General features: G+C 39.3%; 1 protein-coding gene across 2 annotated transcripts; it reads right to left on the reverse strand.

The window, feature by feature from the left end:
* On the reverse strand, nt 1–24,562 carry LOC135465896 (mdm2-binding protein-like). 2 transcript variants are annotated; one of them, XM_064743268.1, is made up of 14 exons: nt 24,441–24,562; nt 22,859–22,919; nt 22,418–22,538; nt 19,304–19,606; nt 18,834–18,898; nt 17,516–17,627; nt 16,675–16,794; nt 13,022–13,116; nt 7,937–8,028; nt 6,656–6,898; nt 5,701–5,935; nt 5,467–5,580; nt 1,740–1,805; nt 1–316 (listed from the first exon to the last, which is right to left on the reverse strand). In XM_064743268.1, the coding sequence occupies exons 4-14, from the start codon at nt 19,599–19,601 to the stop codon at nt 278–280; spliced, it is 1,479 nt and encodes a 492-aa protein (XP_064599338.1). In that variant the 5' UTR covers nt 19,602–19,606; nt 22,418–22,538; nt 22,859–22,919; nt 24,441–24,562; the 3' UTR covers nt 1–277. The 2 variants fall into 2 exon arrangements, with proteins under 2 accessions (XP_064599338.1, XP_064599337.1); XM_064743267.1 differs by lacking the exons at nt 22,418–22,538; nt 22,859–22,919; nt 24,441–24,562 and having other exon boundaries at nt 19,304–19,751.
* Nucleotides 24,563–25,156: the final 594 nt, after the last annotated feature.

The raw sequence follows: 25,156 nt of genomic DNA on the forward strand, positions 1-25,156 counted from the left end.
TTGTTTTTATTATCCATGTCATGAACTGATGACAGACCCTTTAGACTGAAACAAGTATCATCAGCATTTTAATTTTTTTAATCACATGATAATAGTAACGTCTGTCTCTCAAAGGACAGCCATTATGATATTCTAATGATTCCAAAAAATGTATCAATATGGTATAATCTGTAATGCATGGCTATGGAGACTGAAATGAACAATGGGTATACAGCTGTACAAATGTGAAGTTAAAAAAAAAATTAAATTTTCGTTTGCATCCTGGTAATCACAAGACTTAAGTGGATTTCCGTTTCATCATCTCAAGGTCAATAACCTGGGAAAGGAAGAAACAAGTCAAATCAGATGGAGGCTGTCTTGTTTTGTTCCAATATTTTCCTGGACGTACAGAACTGATGTATTACATATATACATGCTGAAAAGTATACTGGGGTAGATCAATATTTTTCAGTTTACATACAGTATACATGTATCATTAAATTAAATAACTCTAAGCTATTCCGTAAACTTATTTATTTGAATATTTACTGCCAAACTCCAGAATTTTTCACCTGTACGACGACCGTCAGTTTTACGGAGGAGGTAACCTGAGTGTCGGGTTACAAGCGAACTTTTCTGTATACTAGTCAAGACTTGCATACCACACTGGTAGAAGACAAGTGGTCTTCAATGAAATAATCCTGTGCAAACAGCTAATTTTCACCAAGTATCCACACTGGAAGTGTCGGAATCCTGCAATTCTCTGTTATTAAGACTGGGATTGAACCTGTTCACTCCATGTGCCAAAGGGTTGGAGTGGAGCACTTTTATATATCACATAAATGATGGTAACTGGGCGGAGCCTGGAGGGGATCACCCCAAGTCTCCAGCTACATGCATCTGATAAACTTCCTCATGTAAATTTAGCAACAACCGAACATCCTGTGAACATTCTCCTGTATGCATAAAACCATACACCACTCATACACTTATATACCACATACATACACCTGTATCATACACGTGAACCTGTACCACACACATAAACCTGTACTACCTACATAAACCTGTGCTACACACATAAACCTGTGCTACACACATAAACCTGTACCAACCACGTAAACCTGTACCACACATAAACCTGTACCACACACATAAATCTATACCACACATATAAACCTATACCACCCACGTAAACCTGTACCACACACATAAACCTGTACCACACACATAAACCTATACCATCCACATAAACCTACACACCTAACCCTATACCACACACCTAAACCTGTACCACCCACATAAACCTGTACCAAACACATAAACCTATACCACACACATAAACCTATCTCTGTGATAATATGGCCATTGTGGCAATAAGCCATATTCATTCATTCATTCATTCATAAATCCATCTAAACTTTCATATCCCCGTGAAAACCATCTCAAAATAGTCGGCGCCATTTTGATACTATTAGGACCAACTCATTCCCCCAACTCCCGCTGCTCAAGGGGCCCTGGTGACAGTAAGCGGACAACCATGCTTGTGTGGATGTTTGCCCTGTGTAACATTCGTCATCCACAAATATGGTGTACATATCTGTACCTATCTTTGACCTTGCCAACTTTTGGGTCCGTGGTTATGTCAGGCACCCTAGTTCCCTCCACCTACGAAACTGACTGCCATCGTATACGTGGTCTTGAGTATAGCATTAAGCTGCATTCAAATTTAAAATCTTGAAGAAGTGAACATTTCCTACCTGTTGTACTTGCCCCTCAGCTATCTTTGTCATATCAGCCACCAGATTTCTGGAGGTAGGTAAATCCTACACAAACAAACAAACATGCAATTACCAGTCTCGCCACTCACAGAGAACTGTCCAAGGTATTAACCTATACAACTCTCCTGAAAAAGCAAAGCCTAAAAATAACACCAAGAAATTACTATCAAGTAATAGTTGACTGAATTACACTGGTCTTGCTTTATCCATGCAAAAAATTTAATTTACCTACACTTCAGGCAAGTAACCTTAATTTACCTATGTTTTTACACAGGCAGTTTGCCACATTCCATCCAGGACTGTTAAACCCAAATTATTATAATTAAACTAAAATAAATTTACTGATAAGCCAAAGAACTTGAGCCTGTTTCCAAATTCTGAAACACTGTCATGGTTGTCTTGAGCCGTCATGTACAGCATGGCTGTACAGTGAAGGCAATGTGTTGCATATACATATATTTGTTTGCACAAATAAATAAATAAGTACATGTAGGCTTATTATTTAATAATTAGTGAAGTAGTTTATATTAAAACAAAATATCGTATACTCGAGAACAAACTTGAATACCCTGTAATCAAGAGAACGGTGCGTGGGTGTGTGTGTGTGTGGGGGGGGGGGGGGGGGGGGGGCGGCAGACCTAAACACTTGTGGTCTCAAAGAGTAAGCTACTATAAAACTCAAATTTTGTGCGAAATTCGTGTTAAAGTAAATATACTGCAAGTCATCACGGTGTTCATAACAGACATGACAGTTTACAAGAAATAGGTCAGAATTTATCGTTAAAATATCTAATGATCGCGGGCCAACGGTCAACCAAGGGTCCGCATACGATGACCAGGGGATCACGTTGTGATGAGGGTATGAGGGTCCATGGATGGCCACAATGGGGGTAGGATTGATGGTTAGGATCGGGCTGTACTGTACGTCTCATGTTGAGAACTTTGATGATGACACAACCATCCATTGTAGTGTTAAAACTGTTATGGAAATTGAGACACCTCTGAACGAAAGCCTAAAAGCTGTTACTGTTTTGGTGTTATGACAACTAAATGTATTTAAATCCCGATACAACAAAATTTATGTTAAGTTCTCGACAGTGTCTCAGAAGAGTAAAAGACAATGCCTTTAACATAAAAATTAAAAACTCTTTAATTCACCAAGTCTAATTAACAAAACTGCTTTTTTCATACATGAAACACTTACATGACAAGATCGTATTGATTTCATTTGCAAAAAAATTTCACTAGTTCTTGGAATTTTAAGGCAGAACAAGACTTATCTGGATTTGAAGTCACGAAAAACTTCTTTTCATAGCTATATTTTCCCACATTTTAATTACTGTAGTTCAGTATGAGGAACTTGTACAGAGTCTCTTATTGATATTAATTAAGCTTCGACATAGAGCTGCTAAAATTAGTTTAGACTGTAAAAATACATACTTCTACAGCTCCAATTCTCCTAGAGTTACATTGGATGCCAATTTCTGATCGCATCAGATACCGTACGATTTGTCTTTTAACTGTTTTAACTATATTTTAACTATTGCATGATGAGTCACCACTATATCTAAAAAAACTGCTTCTTAAAAACACAGCTGTACACTAGAAATTTCTCATATCAACTGTTAACAACCGTCATACTGATAAGCATAATTCTAACTATTACAAAAATTTACAATAGTGCGCTGTCATGCTTTGAACAGTTTAGAATGTCTAATCAAAACAGCACCATCACTTTCCGCTTTTATAAGTCAAGTTATTTGAAAAATTATTTCAACCGGTAAATTGATATAAGCTGATATGTACATGTAATGATGTATTATTGACTGTTTTCATGTTTTTAAAAAAAATGGAATGACATATACTGTTAGTACTTGTTTAATCTTCTTGTATTGTTAAAGAGGGCGTCTGGGGAGAGCAAACTGTTCAATTTGACAGAGCTACCCTCTTTAAATAAAGGTTTCATTCATTCATATAATAAAACATTCACGAAATACAGGTTTCCCTGCAAACACCAACTGGATGAGGAAATCAACATCCCGCATCAATTTGCCCTTGTAACCATAGTGATGAATGACGGGAATATTTACAGTGAAGACAAATGGTGAAGAGATAACTGAATCATGTTAGCGTGAAAACAAAGATCTCTGACCTGCCAACAATCACAGCATAGATCTTTGTGACTGAGTAGAAAATAATGGAGCAGGCTACAATGGAAAGCAATGCTCTGTATTTTGTTACTCACCATAACATAGATCTTTGTGACTGTGTAGAACTTAGCGGAGCAAGCTACACTGCACAGCAATGCTCTGTATTTTGTTACTCACCATGGCATAGATCGTTGTGACTGTGTAGAGCCAGGAGGAGCAGGCTACACTGGACAGCAATGCTCTGTATTTTTTTACTCACCATAGCATAGATCTTTGTGACTGTGAAGAGCTTAGCGAGCAGGCTTCACTGGACAGCAATGCTCTGTATTTTGTTACTCACCATAGCATACATCTTTGTGACTGTGAAGAGTTTAGTGAGCAGGCTACACTGGACAGAAATGCTCTGTATTTTGTTCCTCTCCATAGCATACATCTTTTGTGTACAGCTTAGCGGAGCAGGCTACACTGGACAGCAATGCTCTGTATTTTGTTACTCACCATAACATAGATCTTTGTGATTGTGTAGAGCTTAGCGAGCAGGCTACACTGGACAGCAATGCTCTGTATTTTGTTACTCACCATAACATAGATCTTTGTGACTATGCAGAGCCAGGAGGAGCAGGCTACACTGGACAGCAATGCTCTGTATTTTGTTACTCACCATAACATAGATCTTTGTGAATATGAAGAGCTTAGCAGAGCAGGCTACACTGGACAGCAATGCTCTGTATTTTGTTACTCACCATAGCATAGATCTCTGTGACTGTGTAGAGCTTAGCGAGCAGGCTATACTGGACAGCAATGCTCTGTATTTTGTTACTCACCATAGCATAGATCTTTGTGACTGTGTAGAGCTTAGCGAGCAGGCTACACTGGACAGCAATGCTCTGTATTTTGTTTCTCTCCATAGCATAAATCTATGTTACCGTGAAGAGCTTAGCGGAGCAGGCTACAATGGAGAGAAATGCTCTGTATTTTGTTACTCACCATAGCATAGATCTTTGTGACTGTGTAGAGCTTAGCGGAGCAGGCTACACTGGACAGCAATGCTCTGTATTTTGTTCCTCTCCATAGCATAGATCTTTGTGACTGTGTAGAACTTAGCGAGCAGGCTATACTGGAAAGCAATGCTCTGTATTTTGTTACTCACCATAGCATAGATCTATGTGACTGTGAAGAGCTTAGCGGAGCAGGCTACACTGGACAGCAATGCTCTGTATTTTGTTCCTCTCCATAGCATAGATCTTTGTGATTGTGTAGAGCTTAGCGAGCAGGCTACACTGGACAGCAATGCTCTGTATTTTGTTACTCCCCATAGCATAGATCTTTGTGACTGTGAAGAGCTTAGCGAGCAGGCTACTCTGGACAGCAATGCTCTGTATTTTGTTACTCACCATAGCATAGATCTCTGTGACTGTGTAGAGCTTAGCGAGCAGGCTACACTGGACAGCAATGCTCTGTATTTTGTTACTCACCATAGCATACATCTTTGTGACTGTGAAGAGCTTAGCGAGCAGGCTACACTGGACAGCAATGCTCTGTATTTTGTTACTCACCATAGCATAGATCTTTGTGACTGTGTAGAGCTTAGTGGAGCAGGCCTTATACAGATCATCTCCTGACCGAACCCCTTTAGCCTTTAGGACATCATGCACAATCTGCTGTAGCCTCTGATAAACACAACCAGAAAAGTAAGATTGAAAATTTATCCCCGAACATATAATCAAAAATTCATTCTTATGAAAAAAAATAAAAATGATGTGAAGATTACATGATGTGACCAGTCTTACCCTCTTGTGTCTATCAGATCTTGAGCTTTTTTTCTTGTCAGCTGCTTGGTCTGCTGTGGGTTCCTCTGCTGGAGGCACATCTTCCTTGAGTACTCGTCGCGTTGGCCCTGTCTTCTTCTTGTCATCAGGAAGGCCCCTGGCAGGTCTCTCCACAGTCAGTTGGGTAAGGGGATCACCCAAAGGCTTCTGCTTAACACCAGGCTCCTTTGAAGTTTTGGGGCACAGTTCAATCCGTCTGCACAAAAACAAAAAAAAAACATGAACATATACATATTAAATTAAAAAAAAAGAAAAAGAAATACATGTAGATCAATGAATATCAAATCATCAAGAAAAATTCATCTACAGAAAACTTGTTTTCATCAAGTCTCTAAATACAATATATCACTCAGAAAATAAACTTAAAGGGTGCAAATTCTGGTTTTGTGCTTGACTATCATCACATCACAGCACAAACGGCTGAGAGTGGAGCTACGCATTTAAACAATAAATGGTTGCTGAGGCAAGATCAGGATTTACTGGCCTTAGAACTCTGGAGATTCATCCTGATTTTGTTCCCATGTGCATCGCCACAGGTATGCCATATTTTGTTTCCATCTACGAGTTGTGTATTGCGTATTTTAAACCTCTTCTTGAAGTCCCATGCTGTACAAATAGCTTACTGATTGCCAGCAAAGTATAAATTAAGCCAGTAGTGATGCTATGCCATTGCAGACACACAATATGATAGCAAATGGTCAAGAGCTTATTTTAATTCACCTTTCAGCTGCTGTGAAATTGTCGTGTTTTAATGACTTTATTTCAAGACTCCTGGCTGCAGCCGCGATGGAGTCAACCATCAAAATCTAAATTGCTGACCATACAGCCATGAAGATGGTCCCTGCCTATCATGTCTTCATAGCTAGAAGTTTTAGAGCTACTGGTTTCCAGACCACTCAAATGATAACAAACCTACCTCTTATCCCTGATGACACCAGTGGAGAGCCTGTCCCTTGGTGGGGCATGTTTCCTAGGGGATCGTCTGACAGGGCTTCGACAGACTTTCCTCACAGCCTTCGTCTTGATGGCAGAACAAGAATGATCGAGAATTCCAGAGGAGCTCACAGAGATTGTAGATCGTGTCTCAGAACCTAGGTGGCGCTGTTTTAGTTTAGAGTACTGCAATTCTAACTTCTCACATCTACGGCCATTGTTGTAACTGAAAAAAGTTATGAAATATATAACTTTGAACTCAAAAAAAAATTACAAGAAGTAAATTCTACAAATTTATATCCCACACTAATGACTGATCAGGATGAAGTGTATCGTTAAATATGCAAAACTTATACATGGATCAAAATGGTTTTGAACTTGATCTGAGGGGCCACAAAATGAGCCTGACAGGCCACAAAATGAGACTGAGGGGCCACAAAATGAGACTGAGGGGCCACAAAATGAGCCTGAGAGGCCACAAAATGAGCCTGAGAGGCCACAAAATGAGACTGATGGGCCACAAAATGAGCCTGAAAGGCCACAAAATGAGACTGATGGGCCACAAAATGAGCCTGAGAGGCCACAAAATGAGACTGAGGGGCCACAAAATGAGCCTGATAGGCCACAAAATGAGCCTGAGAGGCCACAAAATGAGACTGAGGGGCCACAAAATGAGCCTGAAAGGCCACAAAATGAGACTGATGGGCCACAAAATGAGCCTGAGAGGCCACAAAATGAGCCTGAGAGGCCACAAAATGAGACTGAGAGGCCACAAAATGAGCCTGAGAGGCCACAAAATGATCCTGCACCCAAACTTTTATCAAAACCAGACAATGTTTGAAGCAGTTATTTCCACATAAACCACAGGCCAAAGATAGTGTTAAATATGCAAAACACACAGATCTTGCTGGTTTTCAAACCTTACCAGAACCTACACAAAATTGTACCTAACTTGAAATAAGATATCATTTTAATAAGTTACTTAGTTAAACTTATGCACCTATTCAACTGGTTTTTGAACTCTATCTAAGATTTAACACTCACTGAACAGATTACTAGTGATTTCAGAGCCATCAGATTGCACACTGGGATTTCAGCCAGTTCAAATAAATTGTTACATGAAAGTCATGTTTATTGTAATCAATCTAATTGCTTACAACTTTCAAAAGTATGTTCTGTGTTGTACTCGTTAAAGGCCTACACTGTAGAGTCTGTAGAAACTTTTTGTTTCTACATACTTCAGTACAAATCTTCAATGACTTACTATATGTCATGAAACTTTACATCCTTGCACTCAGGCCAGCTTAACTCACGGTCATCGAAGGATGATATCTTAGATAGCACAGAGCTACCTTCCTGCGAAAAAGAACAGAAGCTTAGTTTCACAACCGATAGCCGGGTTTTTTTTGCTGCACTGTACACAGTGAGTGAGTGCTTTGGGTTTTACGTCATACTTACACTGTACATAGAGTGAGTGAGTGAGTGAGTGCTTGGGGTTTTATGTCATACTTACACTGTACACAGAGTGAGTGAGTGCTTGGGGTTTTATGTCATACTTACAATGTACATAGAGTGAGTGAGTGCTTGCGGTTTTACGTCATACTTACACTGTACATAGAGTGAGTGAATGCTTGGGATTTTATGTCATACTTTTACACTGTACACAGAGTGAGTGAAAGCTTGGGGTTTTACGTCATACTTACCCTGTACATAGAGTGAGTAAGTGCTTGGGGTTTTACGTCATACTTACACTGTACATAGAGTGAGTGAATGCTTGGGATTTTATGTCATACTTACACTGTACATAGAGTAAGTGATTGCTTGTGGTTTTAAGTCATCCTTACACTGTACATAGAGTGAGTGAGTGAGTGCTTGGGGTTTTAAGTCATACTTACACTGTACATACAGTGAGTGAGTGAGTGCTTGGGGTTTTACGTCATACTTACACTGTACATAGAGTGAGTGAGTGCTTGGGGTTTTACGTCATATTTACACTGCACATAGAGTGAGTGAGTGCTTTCGGTTTTAAGTCATGCTTACACTGTACATAGAGTGAGTGAGTGCTTGGGGTTTTATGTTATACTTACAATGTATACAGAATGAGTGAGTCCTTGGGGTTTTACGCCATACTTACACTGTACACAGAGTGAGTGAGTGCTTGGGGTTTTACATCATACTTACACTGTACATAGAGTGAATGAGTGCTTGAGGTTTTACGTCATACTTACACTGTACATAGAGTGAGTGAGAGCTTGGGGTTTTACGTCATACTTACACTGTACATAGAGTGAGTGAGTGCTTGGAGTTTTACGTCACACTTACACTGTACATAGAGTGAGCGAGTGAGTGAGTGCTTGGGGTTTTACGTCATCCTTACACTGTACATAGAGTGAGTGAGTGCTTGGGGTTTTACTTCATACTTACAATGTACACAGAGTGAGTGAGTGCTTGGGGTTTTACGCCATACTTACACTGTACACAGAGTGAGTGAGTGCTTGGGGTTTTACGTCATACATTGTACATAGAGTCACTGAGTGCTTGGGGTTTTACATCATACTTAAAATTTACATAGAGTGAGTGAGTGTTTGGGGTTTTACATCATACACTGTACATAGAGTCACTGAGTGCTTGGGGTTTTACATCATACTTACAATGTACATAGAGTGAGTGAGTGCTTGGGGTTTTACGTCATACTTACACTGTACATAGAGTGAGTGAGTGCTTGGGGTTTTATGTCATACTTACACTGTACATAGAGTGAGTGATGGCTTGGGGTTTTACGTCATACTTACACTGTACATAGAATGAATGAATACTTGGGGTTTTACGTCATACTTACCCTGTACACAGAGTGAGTGACTGCTTGGGATTTATGTCATACTTACAATGTACATAGAATGAATGAATACTTGGGGTTTTACGTCATACTTACCCTGTACACAGAGTGAGTAAGTGCTTCGGGTTTTACGTCTTACTTACACTGTACATAGAGTGAGTGAATGCTTGGGATTTATGTCATACTTACAATGTACATAGAATGAATGAATACTTGGGGTTTTACGTCATACTTACACTGTACATAGAATGAATGAATACTTGGGGTTTTACTTCATACTTACCCTATACACAGAGTGAGTGACTGCTTGGGACTTATGTCATACTTTTACACTGTACATAGAGTGAGTGAGTGCTTTGGGTTTTAAGTCATGCTTACACTGTACATAGAGTGAGTGAGTGCTTGCGGTTTTACGTCATACTTACACTGTACATAGAGTGAGTGAGTGCTTGGGGTTTTATGTTATACTTACAATGTATACAGAATGAGTGAGTCCTTGGGGTTTTACGCCATACTTACACTGTACACAGAGTGAGTGAGTGCTTGGGGTTTTACATCATACTTACACTGTACATAGAGTGAATGAGTGCTTGAGGTTTTACGTCATACTTACACTGTACATAGAGTGAGTGAGAGCTTTGGGTTTTACGTCATACTTACACTGTACATAGAGTGAGTGAGTGCTTGGAGTTTTACGTCACACTTACACTGTACATAGAGTGAGCGAGTGAGTGAGTGCTTGGGGTTTTACGTCATCCTTACACTGTACATAGAGTGAGTGAGTGCTTGGGGTTTTACTTCATACTTACAATGTACACAGAGTGAGTGAGTGCTTGGGGTTTTACGCCATACTTACACTGTACACAGAGTGAGTGAGTGCTTGGGGTTTTACGTCATACATTGTACATAGAGTCACTGAGTCCTTGGGGTTTTACATCATACTTAAAATTTACATAGAGTGAGTGAGTGTTTGGGGTTTTACATCATACACTGTACATAGAGTCACTGAGTGCTTGGGGTTTTACATCATACTTACAATGTACATAGAGTGAGTGAGTGCTTGGGGTTTTACGTCATACTTACACTGTACATAGAGTGAGTGAATGCTTGGGATTTTATGTCATACTTTTACACTGTACACAGAGTGAGTGAAAGCTTGGGGTTTTATGTCATACTTACACTGTACATAGAGTGAGTGATTGCTTGCGGTTTTAAGCCATACTTTTACACTGTACATAGAGTGAGTGATTGCTTGCGGTTTTAAGTCATACTTACACTGTACATAGAGTGAGTGAATGCTTGGGATTTTATGTCATACTTTTACACTGTACATAGAGTGAGTGATTGCTTGCGGTTTTAAGTCATACTTACACTGTACATAGAGTGAGTGAATGCTTGGGATTTTATGTCATACTTTTACACTGTACATAGAGTGAGTGATTGCTTGCGGTTTTAAGTCATACTTACACTGTACATAGAGTGAGTGAATGCTTAGGATTTTATGTCATACTTTTACACTGTACATAGAGTGAGTGATTGCTTGCGGTGTTAAGTCATACTTTTACACTGTACATAGAGTGAGTGATTGCTTGCGGTTTTAAGTCATACTTACACTGTACATAGAGTGAGTGAATGCTAGGGATTTTATGTCATACTTTTACACTGTACATAGAGTGAGTGATTGCTTGCGGTTTTAAGCCATACTTTTACACTGTACATAGAGTGAGTGATTGCTTGCGGTTTTAAGTCATACTTACACTGTACATAGAGTGAGTGAATGCTTGGGATTTTATGTCATACTTTTACACTGTACATAGAGTGAGTGATTGCTTGCGGTTTTAAGTCATACTTTTACACTGTACATAGAGTGAGTGATTGCTTGCGGTTTTAAGTCATACTTACACTGTACATAGAGTGAGTGAATGCTTGGGATTTTATGTCATACTTTTACACTGTACATAGAGTGAGTGATTGCTTGCGGTTTTAAGTCATACTTACACTGTACATAGAGTGAGTGAGTGAGTGCTTGTGGTTTTATGTCATGCTTACACTGTTCATAGAGTCAGTGAGTGCTTGGGGTTTTACATCATACTTAAAATGCACATAGAGTGAGTGAGTGCTTGGGGTTTTACGTCATACTTACACTGTACATGTGCAGGTAACAAATTGGTCTTCAATGACATGCTCAAAAATTTATGACTTATTATTTTATATGACAGCTGTCAGATTTATGGGAATAAATATTAATATCAAATATTATCATATATGTCACAGTGTATCATTTACCATGTACAAGGTAAATGCTGGGGAAGTTGATTACCTAACATTCTGCACAAAGACCAAGGCTTCAAAGATTCAACAAAGCCATACAGTAATGTTTGCTAATTTTTTAAACTTCGTGATCTGGATTCAAACCCTGGAACTAAGAAATTGTAGGCAGGTGGGTCTGAGGTTCTGATGTTAGCAGGTTTCGGCTGTCATTTTATTAAGTCGGAAAAATCAACGCACTGAATTATCCCTGCTTCTATTTTTCTTTGAATGTGACAGGAAATGGTCTACGATCTCCATATTGCACGGTATGTGACAGGTGTAATCTTGTTAAACAGTGTTTATCTCATTCAAGTCATCTTCAGTTTCTTTGAAGAATTAATTAAGTTTAACAAGAACAGGTACATGTATCACACCACAATGTGCAACAATGCACTGCGGCAGCAACAATGTACTGCGGCAGCAACAATGTACTGTGGCAGCAACAATGCACTGTAGCAGCAACAATGCACTGTAGCAACAACAATGTACTGTGGCAGCAACAATGCACTGTAGCAACAACAATGCACTGTAGCAACAACAATGCACTGTGGCAGCAACAATGCACTTTGGCAGCAACGATGTACTGTGGCAGCAACAATGCACTGTAGCAGCAACAATGTACTGTGGCAGCAACAATGTACTGTGGCAACAACAATGTAATGTACTGTGGCTGCAACAATGTACTGTGGCAGCAACAATGTACAATAGCAGCAACAATGTACTGTGGCAGCAACAATGTACTGTGGCAGCAACAATATACTGTGGCAGCAACAATGTACTGTGGCACAACAATGCACTGTGGCAGCAACAATGCACTGTAGCGGCCACAATGCACTGTAGCAGCAACAAGGACAGCCATCACACAGGAAATACCAGTAGTCTAGTCTACTTCTGTGTAGCCCAGATTACCGCTCTTAATGTCCAAAGCAAGCAACACTCTGTTCGGCCTTTGAAGAAAGTAATTATTCGCAGGTTTAAAAATTCCTTATCCTTCCACTTAACTTAAAGTTTTACCTGCCTACATTATTTTAACATTATGAAAATAGAATCATGTAACAAAACAAAACAACGGTGACTAAATCTTCTCTTCGACAAAAAAGGGATTACTTTTCCTTAATTTAGACTTTATTATAATACAGCACAGCAAGTTCGTTTTGGACTCAATCTTACACAAAGCACGTCATCTCAACAAAACAGTCTTACCTTTCCCTGTAATATGGAGAGGTTAGTTCCAGCTGCGCTGCCATCAGCTGCGAACAGTTTCAGGAAATCTCCGACATTAACCGACTTCTCAGCCTCTGAAACACACAATTACATACACTATTCATTTGTTTAAAGCTACACTATGCTTTTCACTTCAATGACTGCTACCACTTTTAACACTGGAAGAAACCGGAGTGGCCAGTGTAAACCACCGACCTTTGACAAGTTATCGTCCTACAAGTATTCTACCTTGTTCGTGGAAGACGAGATCTTTAATGAACGTTAGATTATGCAAACAGTCATACCAGGGTTCGCCCAGGTGATAAGGAAATAAATTCCATGACTTTCCAGGACCCAGAACACCAAATTCACGCACCTGGTTATACTGTCTGTCACACACAGGCCTCACATGTAATTCATCCCGATATTATGTCAGTGAATGACACTCTCATCTCTCACCATTGCCAGCAAGTCTAAACTCAGTTTGTGTGTGATAGAGATTGTAATTTGCATTTGTTCACCTTCATCTCCAAACTTACTACAAGAAGAAATGAAGCACATTCCCGCCATTTTGCACTGGAGAATTGGTCTTGGTCAAGAGTTGCTTCCCCTGTCACCTAATGACTGGGAACCTCATCAATACATATATGCAGTTAGGATCACATTTGCAATATTATAGCCATTTTTTGGCCTTTGTGTTTTATTCTTATATTTGAATCAAGCTTATTTATACCCACTTCAATTTCGTTTGAACAGGGAAGCCCTAACAGCCGCCAATTGGTCACAAAATGAAATGTGTAGTGTGGCATTTATTTCAACATTTTACTCCTGCTAACTGACTAACTCAAACCAATATGCTAGTACAAAGGATTCTGATATTATCTACTGATTGGCACAACACCAGCAGTCTCATGTACTTACATGCAACCCCTTGAGCCAAAGTTTGATCTCTACCATTAATAGCCACTCATCACACAAATTTTCTGGGCATTTTAACGGTCAAAATAATCATGGGTCATGCACAGCCAAACTTGTAGAAATATCAGTCACTGCTTTAATGAAGCTAAACTATAGTTATCCATTATCTAGGGTTGCTAACTTTATATACACGGCCATGGAACTGTAATACTAAAATGCTGCAAAACATGAGTCAACCAAGTTGCGATATGGAGTGGACACAGATGATGCCTTGGAAGAGAACTGATATAAATACAATCAAACTTTATACCTCTTAACCTTCCATATCTAAAATTCAAGCACTTTGAAGGACGTTTATTACAAATTAGTCAATTTAAACCACTTTCAAGGCTTAGAATACGTAAAAACAAATTTAAGCGCTTTTGAGGTTTTAGTAAAGCACTTGTGGATAAATCCTGCAATACGAGTGCCCTCAACCGCTTATTGTCACAATGACCACAAGAAGAGTGCGGGCAGGGAAATTCACCAATTACCCTCTTTCTAGGGCCGGGACAGAACTGGTACATTTCTACCTCTTGTGTCCTTGTGACTGAAAAACATGCACCTTTAACCACTCAGTTACTACCTACATGTATACTGTAATTCGTTGACCTTTTATAGGACCAGTCATTCACAATAGAGACCCGATCCAACCACCTGTTGTTCTGGTATTTGCTCTGAACAGATTACATGTACTTGTTGTGAATATCTTTGTAATACACCCGACTGGCACCTGACTTTATGATGGCTTTACTGAAATAGTTTAGTAACAAAGTCAAACCCGAAGTCCAAATTAAAATGCAAATTAAAATTTTCAGCCTCCATCTGCAAGTCTAGATTTGGCGGGAGATTTCACAATCGTGTTGAATTTTGAAGTAGTGGGTCAATGATAATAAGTTCATCTAATTGGTCAACACCGAATTCTGTAAGCTGTCAGTTACCCATAAGACTTATGCACACGCGACTGAGTCCCCCAGATAATGTGAGTAGGAATAGATTCAGCCCTGCATGAACACAATGTTTACAACTGTTGCAATATGAAGCTGGTAATGGGCACACATTTCCACATATGCGAACACAATATTCGATGTTGTATGTTGAGTTTATGATTGCCATTTTATGAAATCGGGAATGTCTGGAGACTGTTCTCGTCTACCTATACGGACTCGGTGCAAATTTTCTAATGTACAGACATGGCAATCGGCTGTCACAATAATGCCAGAATGAGGTTTGAACATGTGTTAGTTTTGGAAATCTTGTCCCGAGTATGTTTACGTGTATAACTGATGGTTCCCAAAATGAAATGGTGGGAAAGTAGAACACTTCTAAAATGGGATGACGAAACACCACACCGCTTCGGGACCAGTAGATCCAGGACCAATCCTTGATCGAGTCACACCTAAGACTTTAAAAGAGGAAGTTGTAACTTCCTCGCTTGGCGTTCAGCATGAAGGGGATAGTGCAACGACTGGTTGACCTGTATCAGTATAATGGCTCGGGCGGGGCGGCTTACTTGCCTTCGGTAAGTCGTCTCAGTGAAGCAGCACTAAATAAAAGAGCGGTGGAAATCCGTCCTGCTACAAGGAGGCACATTACATGTACATGCACCCTAATGATTCCTTCGTCGTCATATGACTGAAAAATTGTTGAGTACGACGTTAAACCCCAAGCACTCACTCACTCACTCACGAAACACCACATGCTTGAGGTTTGGAAAACATCCCCCTGTATGTTATTGGACCTTACTGACAATTGCTTGTTAGTCAGGTTTTTATCGCTGAAATACATTTGCATGCTGATTTGTTACATTTATATATGGGATCTTGAACAGACAACACTGTTTCCCGTATAATGCATTCACCGAGGCTGTATAGCTGACAGCCGGAGAATTAGTCGTTAGCTTGCCAAGTTGACAACAACATGCTTTGAGTCAGTTTCAGAATTTACAGGTTTGTAACAACTGTGGCTTGATACTTTCTTCATTTCAATTCATTGATAAAAATATAGGTGTTGTCAAGCCTGCACCCCCTGGACTACTGTCATCTCGCCAAGCATGTGCACTGCACTCCTGTGGGGATGTTTGTCTAGACATCAATCGAGGCAGGAAAACAACCGCCCACCCCACCACTGCAGCACCGTTTAAATTTCGATCATTCATTATAAAAGTGGCAAATTTCACGGTCTGACACACAGATGTGGCTTTAAACCAACTGGTCGAAAAGGTCACCGAATTACGGCAGTGAATAAGGTTTCTATCTTGTAGTTCTTTTTTACTCTCTGTGCGAATTTTTTTTTTATAATCTATAATTACGAACAAATACACATCTGCATAACACCCTCCATTACCATCTGTGAACTACTAAACCCACCTGAAATCAGTCAACTGCTAAACCCACCTGAAACCAGTCAACTACTAAACCCACCTAAAACCAGTCCACTGCTAAACCCACCTTAAACCAGTCAACTGCTAAACCCACCTTAAACCAGTCTCCTTCACCCACATCTGGATGCATTCACCATTAAGGTCAAGGACAGAAACTAAATCTCATGCACCCACACTTCACTCACCCAGCCATGCTTCAAAATCTGTGGGTTACATCAAAGGGGAAGACCACTGGAGCCACAAGCCTTATGTCACACATATCTTTCTCATCCCACCCATCCACCCACCAAGCCATTTAACTATCCACACTTACCTTCTGTGGGCTGTATAGGTGAAGACTGCTGTAGACTGTCAGATGACATAAAGCGTGACATCTTCCTGGAGCTACTCTCCTGTAACTTGAGGGCTTGTCTCTCTGGCCAGTCCATATTCTCTGAGAAAGAAGCATTAATTCCAAGCTTGGAAAGGTTAAATGGATTGTTACAATTATCCAAAATATAACAGAGAGCTAACACCACCTGACAATAATCAATTTTGTTTTATAAATCTACCTGTTAGCCCAAAAGACTGTTAAACAACTCTATATGTATTCTAACTCCCAGGGTTACACACTGATCATATAATTATTCCTCAGTTGGTTAGCGCACTAGCGCAGCGTAATCACCCAAGAGCCTCTCACCAGTGCGGTCGCTGTGAGTTCAAGTCCAGCTCATGTTGGCTTCCTCTCCGGACATAAGTGGGAAGGTCTGCTAGCAAAATGCGGATGGTCATGGTTTCCTCCCACCATAATGCTGGCCACCGTCGTATAAGTGAAATATTCTTGAGTACATTGTAAAACACCAATCAAATAAATAAATAAATAAATAAATATAATTATTCAATTCCCTGAATCAACTCTACATGTACATTACATCGTTCACTCTCGTGTTCCCAACTCCAGAGGACACTCTTCTCTCCCAGAGGTACAGAAGTCAGACTGCTTTGATATGACGAACACAGTGGGTTAACAAAGAAGATGTTATTATCCATCAGTGTTCCACACTAATGTTACATTAGACAGAAATGTTTTTTTTTTTACATCAGACATCAGATTGTTGAAGAATAGCACAAAAGACATGCAGTAAGATAAAAGCTGACCACAACCCTGTACCCACCAGCTGATGTCCCATGTGCATACGTCCACAGAGAGTAAGGTTTATAGGCATCTGTCCCAGCCTGCCCCACCCTCTCTGCCTTGGTCACTTCCATCACATGTCTGTGAACACCCTGCAATGTCAAGTCACCACCCTCAATCAACCTTCATGACCAACTGCCCAAAATGATCCCTTCTGACACACAATAACACAGCCCTAGCCTGGAAATAAGCACTATTTAATTATTTGATTGGTGTGCTATGCTGTACTCAAGAATATTTCACTTATATGACGGTGGCCAGCATTATGGTGGGAGGAAACCGGGCAGAGCCTGGTGTAATGTCACAACTATTCGCAGGTTGCTTGCAGACTTTCTCATATATGGCCGGGTAGGAAGCCAGCAAGAGCTTGACTTGAACTCACAGCGAATGCCTTGGGGAGAGGCTCCTGGGTCATTATGCCATGCTGGGGTGCTAACCATGGAAGCCCCAAAATAAACAGTACAACAAGGACAATGTCCTGCACCAAGTAGAGTTGTGACAGGGGCACCAAATGCCCAAATACAAGATAAAACTGCCAAGTAAATAATTTTCTTACTGGGTAGCAAAAAAAATTTGCCAGTTATGTCGGTTACACACTTAAAAATTTTTACCAGGCTTGAGAGGCAACACTTATGTCAAGCAAGAAGGATAGCATGATCAAAACTAGGTGCCTGCTTTTTGCTGTTTTATCCATGATATCCATTGTCACATGATGTTTTATCTTCTTTTATAGATGTATTGATGTAGACAATGTGTATGCTGACATTTTTTTTGTTACCCCTAGGATGTAAACCCAGTGTTTCCTACATAGCTGAAGACATCCCATCTACTCTGATCATACATAACCCAGACACCATACATTTTTTCTACTCATGAATTACTCATGATCTACTCAGTGAACAAGTTCATTCATGAGCTGTATTTGAAATATCATGCAGTTCAATGTACATTGTACATTCACTGGCTGAAGAAGAGCCACTGGGTTAAATCAGCTCAGCCCAATACATTTATGAGGGTTTCTGACACCATATATTTCCATATCCTATCACTGAGTAACAATGAAACTAATTTATCCTCCAAAAGACCCATAAATTCAGTGAAGAATTCTGATGAATAGGCAAATCACTTCAGCAATGTAACCATTGTTTTCACAACCAAACAATGGGAGATAATCTAGTCAGCCGACACATATGACATCGGCTGCAGCATAGGGGTATGTACACGTTCCACGTATAACAGTTACTGTTCTATGAAAAGCGGAGTATTTTAGTCTGATGCAAGATAACGTCCATAATTACCTGTAGGATGCTCATCACCTCTGTCTCTGTCATACACATGGACTGGCTTCTACTGCGCCTCTCATCTGACAACCATAACATCACAAAGATCCTTCAGTTTTTCTATTCTCGACTGTTGCCACTAGACCACTGCAAAACATACCGCCACTGTGCACATATCTACATCGGCCAAAGCATTTCATGTTTCTCCTAGAATATTATTTAGGTTGCCAATTTTGTCGATATTTTTACCAATTCACAAACTTTTTCAAAATAAAATTTCTAATTTATGGCATTTTCGGGCTCTAAATTTATGAGCTTATAAAAATACAATTCCATCAAGAACTATAGCCATATTTATGTGTGGGGTCAAAATATCACGAACTAATGAATGACTACTGCCTAACATCCCCACGACAGTAGTTCAAGAAACCTTAATATCCTTTCAGGCTTTCTAATGACAGCCGGCAATCACACAGTGTTAATCATACCTAACCACGCCTGTAGAACATCTCTCTGAGCTTTCACTATGTAGTCTGCAATACACCCTAAATCTGTCAGGTTCCACACAGGCAGGCCCTGGATCATGGAGCCCATGTCTATGGCACCAACATCCTCCATAGCAGGGCTCTTGAGCCAGTTTCTGTGTAGCATTTCAAGGATGCCACCATTGACTTCTTCAGGTGATCTCAGAACGTATGCTGTACATTCATTGCCAGGTGTGTTAAATCCCAGACCAGATGTTAATAACAGGTGTAGATAGCCGTCCATCACCTCATCACTTTCCATTACATCTGCAAACATGATCCAGTAATCAGTTAGTAATGGTTAAGCAGTTTGCTGAATCAGAATAATCATAACTCATGTATATGAAAGGGTGACGGGAATTGCAAGGGGATTATCTTAAACTGTAATTTGGCAAAATACACACAGTTAGGACTGAATTTTTTCAACTAAATGAAGGAAGCCTCACTGAACAAAAAAAAAAAAAACACCTGTATATAACACCACTTGAATGGGGAATAACTGAAGTATCCTCAAATTTCTTATTCAATTCGCCAGATATAATAATAATAATAATAATAATAATAATAATATCTTTATTCAGCGAAGACAGCTCAGTCAATTTACAATGAAACTGTTCTTCCGCAAGGCCTTCACAGAGAAAACAATATATAGAAAACATGTAGTCCAACCAAAAAATACATCAATACATATATAAAAGAAGATAAAACATCATGTGGTTTGGAGAGTGAAACTACTTACATTAATACATACAAAAGAATCAACACAACCAATAATGCTATCCCAGTAACTGTCCCAACCAGCAGATAGTGAGAGACGGCCTATTACCAACCCCTTCTTGCTCTCCTGCTGGCTGGAACCCCTACGTAGATGTACAGAGAGCAACCTGGTGAATGGGAGATGGCCCCTTTCCCATCCCCTCTTTGGTTTGAACAATGTACATGTGTGCAAGAGTGTCACAGGGACCTAGTCTAACGAAGAGGTTTTCTGCAGTAATAATAATAATACATCTGAGTATAAATAAAAAAAAAACATAAACAAAAAAAGAAAAAGTAGATTTTAGGTTTAAACACATCACATTTAGATTCTGAACAAGTTAAGAGAGATGGGAATTTTATCGAGATGGTTGATACAATGAAAGCATACATACATACATGTGCATTTCAGTTATCTGAAGATAACTGTTATTTTAAGTAGCGTGACTGAAAGCTAGAAAGGGGAGGGGCTTCTTTTACGTAGATTGGGAGGCAGTTCCATAGTTAAATGCCTATATGTGTAAAACTTTCTGTCATGTAATTTGTCCTTGTTTCAGGGAGATAGATACTATGTTGTGTTGATCTGAGAACACTATTCTGCAGCTGTTTGTTTGGAGGGAAAAGTTTTTTAACACAGTTTGGACAGAGATTATGTAGTGTTTTATATATGACACAAAGAATTTTGTAGCTTACCCTTTTATTCAAAATGCATCCATTTCAGTCTTGCACGTAATGTTTATCCAGATGTGTTTATTCTTTCTTGTAGAACTAAACAAGCAGCTCTTTTCTTACTATCCTTTATATGTTTGAATTGAACAGTTTCCCCATACTGAACAGCTATAATCAAAGCGAGAAAGAGCATAAAACTTATAGAAAATATCACTTCAATGACGTGTTAGAAGAGTTCTCTTCCTTCGTAGAGTCCCTAACGATTTAGAAACCTTTTCACACACATTTTTGATTTATGTTCATCAATATAAATACGAAGCAGTTTACCAGTACTGACTCGTTCGAGTGTACTTCCATCAAGCATAACAGAGAGAGGAACATGTTTGATAAACTGCAGCCGTTGTCTGGGGCCCAGTACTATGTATATTTAGATTTTTGGGATTTATCGGTTTTTGTCACAGTAGACTTTAATGCAATCCATACGGCTGTGAAGATTGCGCTCAATGTCAGAAATATTGCCGGAAGAGCAGTATACAGTTGTGTCATCAGCAAAGTTGTCAACATAATTGCCACTGTCTTTCATAAATAATGGTAGATCATTTATAAATAGAATAAAAAGCAAAGATCCCACTATAGAGCCTTGGGGGACACCGGCTTTAATATCCATGGTACGAGCTATTTCTCCTCCAACAACATCCTTTTGTTGTCTGTTACATAAGTAGGACAGGAAGAAAGTGAAAGCAGTTGAGTGAAATATGTATAGTTTTAATTTCTTAAGTAATACATATATACCAAGATTAACAATATCGAATACCTTTTAAAAGTCTGCAAGTACAGTTCCAATAACTTCATCAATATCTATCGCCCGACAGCAGTGTTCAACCATTTTCAGCAATGCTGTTTCACAAGAGTGTAAGGAGCGAAAATCAGATTGATTTTCAGGCAATAATTTAAAATTTAAGAGATGCTCATATAACTGTTACGCACATGTTGTTCACTGACTTTTGAAACAATGGGTAGGACAGATATTCGCAATAGTTTTCAACCTTATCCTTTGGATCCGCTTTGTGAAAAGGGATAACTTACGCAACATGTCTGGAAAAGAACTGCTCATAAGACATTTGTTTATGAGCATGGTCAAAGATTTTGCAATAATAGGGGCAGTTGATGAAAGAAATTTAATATTGACTTTGTCAAGACCGCTGGCCTTTTTTTATCAAGGTTTAAAGCATATTGTCAAACAGAAACATATGATATTTGGTATGGAGTAAAACATATCACAAGGAACTTTTTTCTCAACTTCCTTGAGAGTTTGACTTTGAACAAATTGCTGTTGTTTATATTATTAATATCCATCAAATGTTGGGCTACATTTGAGAAAAAGGTTTTGAAAATACAGCTAATTTTTAGCTGTATCATTTAATACATTGCAAAATATTATTACAAAATGATCACTTATCGCCAGGACCAGGATTTGAACTGCTGAACAGGAACAACTTTTTCAGTTGAGATCACATATATATGATCGATGAAAGTTGATGTGGAGATATGATGAGAATAAACTTGGAAACACAATATCAAATGCCTTTGATAGAATGGCATCACTTGTGGTTATACATCAATGTTGGATGACATATTCCATACACAAATTCTCACCAAAAATGGATGCTGCATTTGCCGACAGAGCCTCCTTCCAGTGTTTTGTGCTGCGTAGGCCTTGTTCACAAGTCTTCACTTCTGTCTTCTTCAAATAGCTGATTCTTAGGATGTAACCCACCTGGGGAGTGAAAGCAGACAACAAAGCTCACCTGTGCTGCTCTTTACTACGTACCTTTACCCACCTGGAGAGTATAATAATGTAACAAAGCTCATCTGAGTGGCTGTTCATTCACATACCGTATTTTCCACCAGCACAAATACAGAGAAGACTCCAAGATTATCCAGACATTTCCTGATAACCATATTGCATTCATTTTACAGCTATAAAATAGAAGTGAAGGTTTACCTCATTAATTTTACAGGTATAAAAATGTAAGAAGTTTTATCTTATTCTAAGCAATTTGTTAAAACATTCTTCTAATACATTATAAGCCTCACCTCATTGTTATTGTGGACATTCTGCAGGAACTCATTCACAGATGTCCCACCATTCTGTTTTCTGATACAGCGTGTTAAAAGAAAATTAGTAGGCTGTTTGGATGCTTTAGTGATGGAAAGCAAGCCGTACTGTGAACTAGGATCAGTTTGTGTGTACCTTATCGCTGTAAAAGTGAAAGCTTTGGTGTAGTAGTGACTGAGATGTAGTATGAAAAAGCAACTGTTAACAGACGAATCAGACAACTGGACCCCACAAGTGGTGGAGTAGTGACTGAAATGTAGTATGAAAAAGCAACTGTTTACAGACGAATCAGACAAGTGGACCCCACAAGTGGTGGAGTAGTGACTGAGATGTGGTATGAAAGAGCAACTGTTTACAGAAGAATCAGACAAGTGGACCCCACAAGTGGTGGAGTAGTGACTGAGATGTGGTATGAAAAAGCAACTGTTTACAGAGGAATCAGAGAAGTGGACCCCACAAGTGGTGGAGTAGTGACTGAGATGTAGTATGAAAAAGCAACTGTTTACAGAAGAATCAGACAAGTGGACCCCACAAGTGGTGGAGTAGTGACTGAGATGTAGTATGAAAAAGCAACTGTTTACAGAAGAATCAGACAAGTGGACCCCACAAGTGGTGGAGTAGTGACTGAGATGTAGTATGAAAAAGCAACTGTTTACAGAAGAATCAGACAAGTGGACCCCACAAGCCTTTGACCTAAAACACTTGGTCAAACTACATGCTCTAACAGTGGAGGTACATGTACTAACCAATAAAACTACCGGCACACACGTCTGAATACCAGACAGATGATGAAGTACTTTAATGTATTTACATGGATTGGATTGGTGTTCAATGCTGTACTTGAGAATAGTGGTAAGGCTGAAGGGTGGAAGATGCTGGATTGTCCAGAGTAAACCATGACCCTTCACCAGGTAGTCAGATATAATACTGTATTTCACTTCAAGTTTATCATTTTCAAGTGTCACATCTTGCTTTATTCTGAATTATCCATCCATGATGGAGCTAATCAAGAGTGTTGTTTTTGTTAACTTAGATTCTTATGAGAAAAACTTCAGTGTTGGCATCAAAAGAATCATTTTAAGGCTTTTATGTGCTTTTGAAAGTGCATTTTTACGTGGAAAACGGTATATACCAGTAGATAAATGACATGCACAGCAGTGATGCAAACAGCTTGTTTATGGAAGACCATTTTCCAGCAAAAACTGAACTGAAAGATGTAGCTCATTGGACAACCAGACCAAACACTTGAACTGAAACATGCAACCTCACTGGACAACCAGACCAAACACTTGAACTATTTGACACAAGCAGGGCCCTTGTTCTTGTAGCTGGCGGGGCCATCACATGAGTGACAGGTTCAAGCCTGTGCTCTCCTGGGTTGTGTGACAATGGAATTAAGCATGTCAGCTATTCCACCCTCAGAGCTGCCCAATCCAAACTGCTGATAAGATTGACACTTACGGAAGAACAAACCAAGTGAAAATTTCTGACAAAAATAAAATTCTTACTGGTTTGCTATGTTTCACAAGAACTCATCAGACAGACTCAGCCAAAGGATACAAGACCAAAGAACAGGGTGACAGGAGAAATGAGGGCACAGTGACCACGTCTACCTCCTCCAGAACTTCCAAGGTGTGGCTCAGACTTAAGTGTCTCTGAAATTTATTAAATTTGGAGATCTAATTACAAATTAAACATCTTGATATTTATGGAATAAAATGTGCAGAACATCAACTGATCAATATAAAAGACTAACAGCACAGAGAGTAAAATCAGAGCAGAGACGACTGAGTGATAATTGGCAATTTGGAGCAAATATTGGATGTTTCTGACAATTCACCTACCTCAAAAGAGTTTTATTCTAACCATTCATGTAAATGCTTAGCAAAATGGCTTAAGCAGAATTTGGTGAAAAAAAAAAGTAGCTAGGTAAACTGCAATTTATTAGAGGTCACTTGGTCCAGAAATACTCAAAATGCTATGTTACTGTATACAATAACATTAAAACATAAATTTAAAACAATGCAAAGACAATCACACTGGTTGCTCTCGTTCCTACCATTAGCTTATGTCCAGGATTCAGTAATGAAGACATATTCACCATTTACACCAAGTTTAGGGTACCGCTAAATTCCACATCAAAATTAAAACACTGTTTGTTTCATCTAAGATTTTTCCTCTGAGAGCATACACTGGTAATTTACAACACGATGCATTTGTGTTTATAAAACGACTCTTTCATCATTGTCTGATGGTCAAGAAAACTGGTGTTAAAA

The sequence above is a fragment of the Liolophura sinensis genome, chromosome 5 (genome assembly GCF_032854445.1).
Source record: "Liolophura sinensis isolate JHLJ2023 chromosome 5, CUHK_Ljap_v2, whole genome shotgun sequence".
NCBI lineage: Eukaryota > Metazoa > Mollusca > Polyplacophora > Chitonida > Chitonidae > Liolophura > Liolophura sinensis.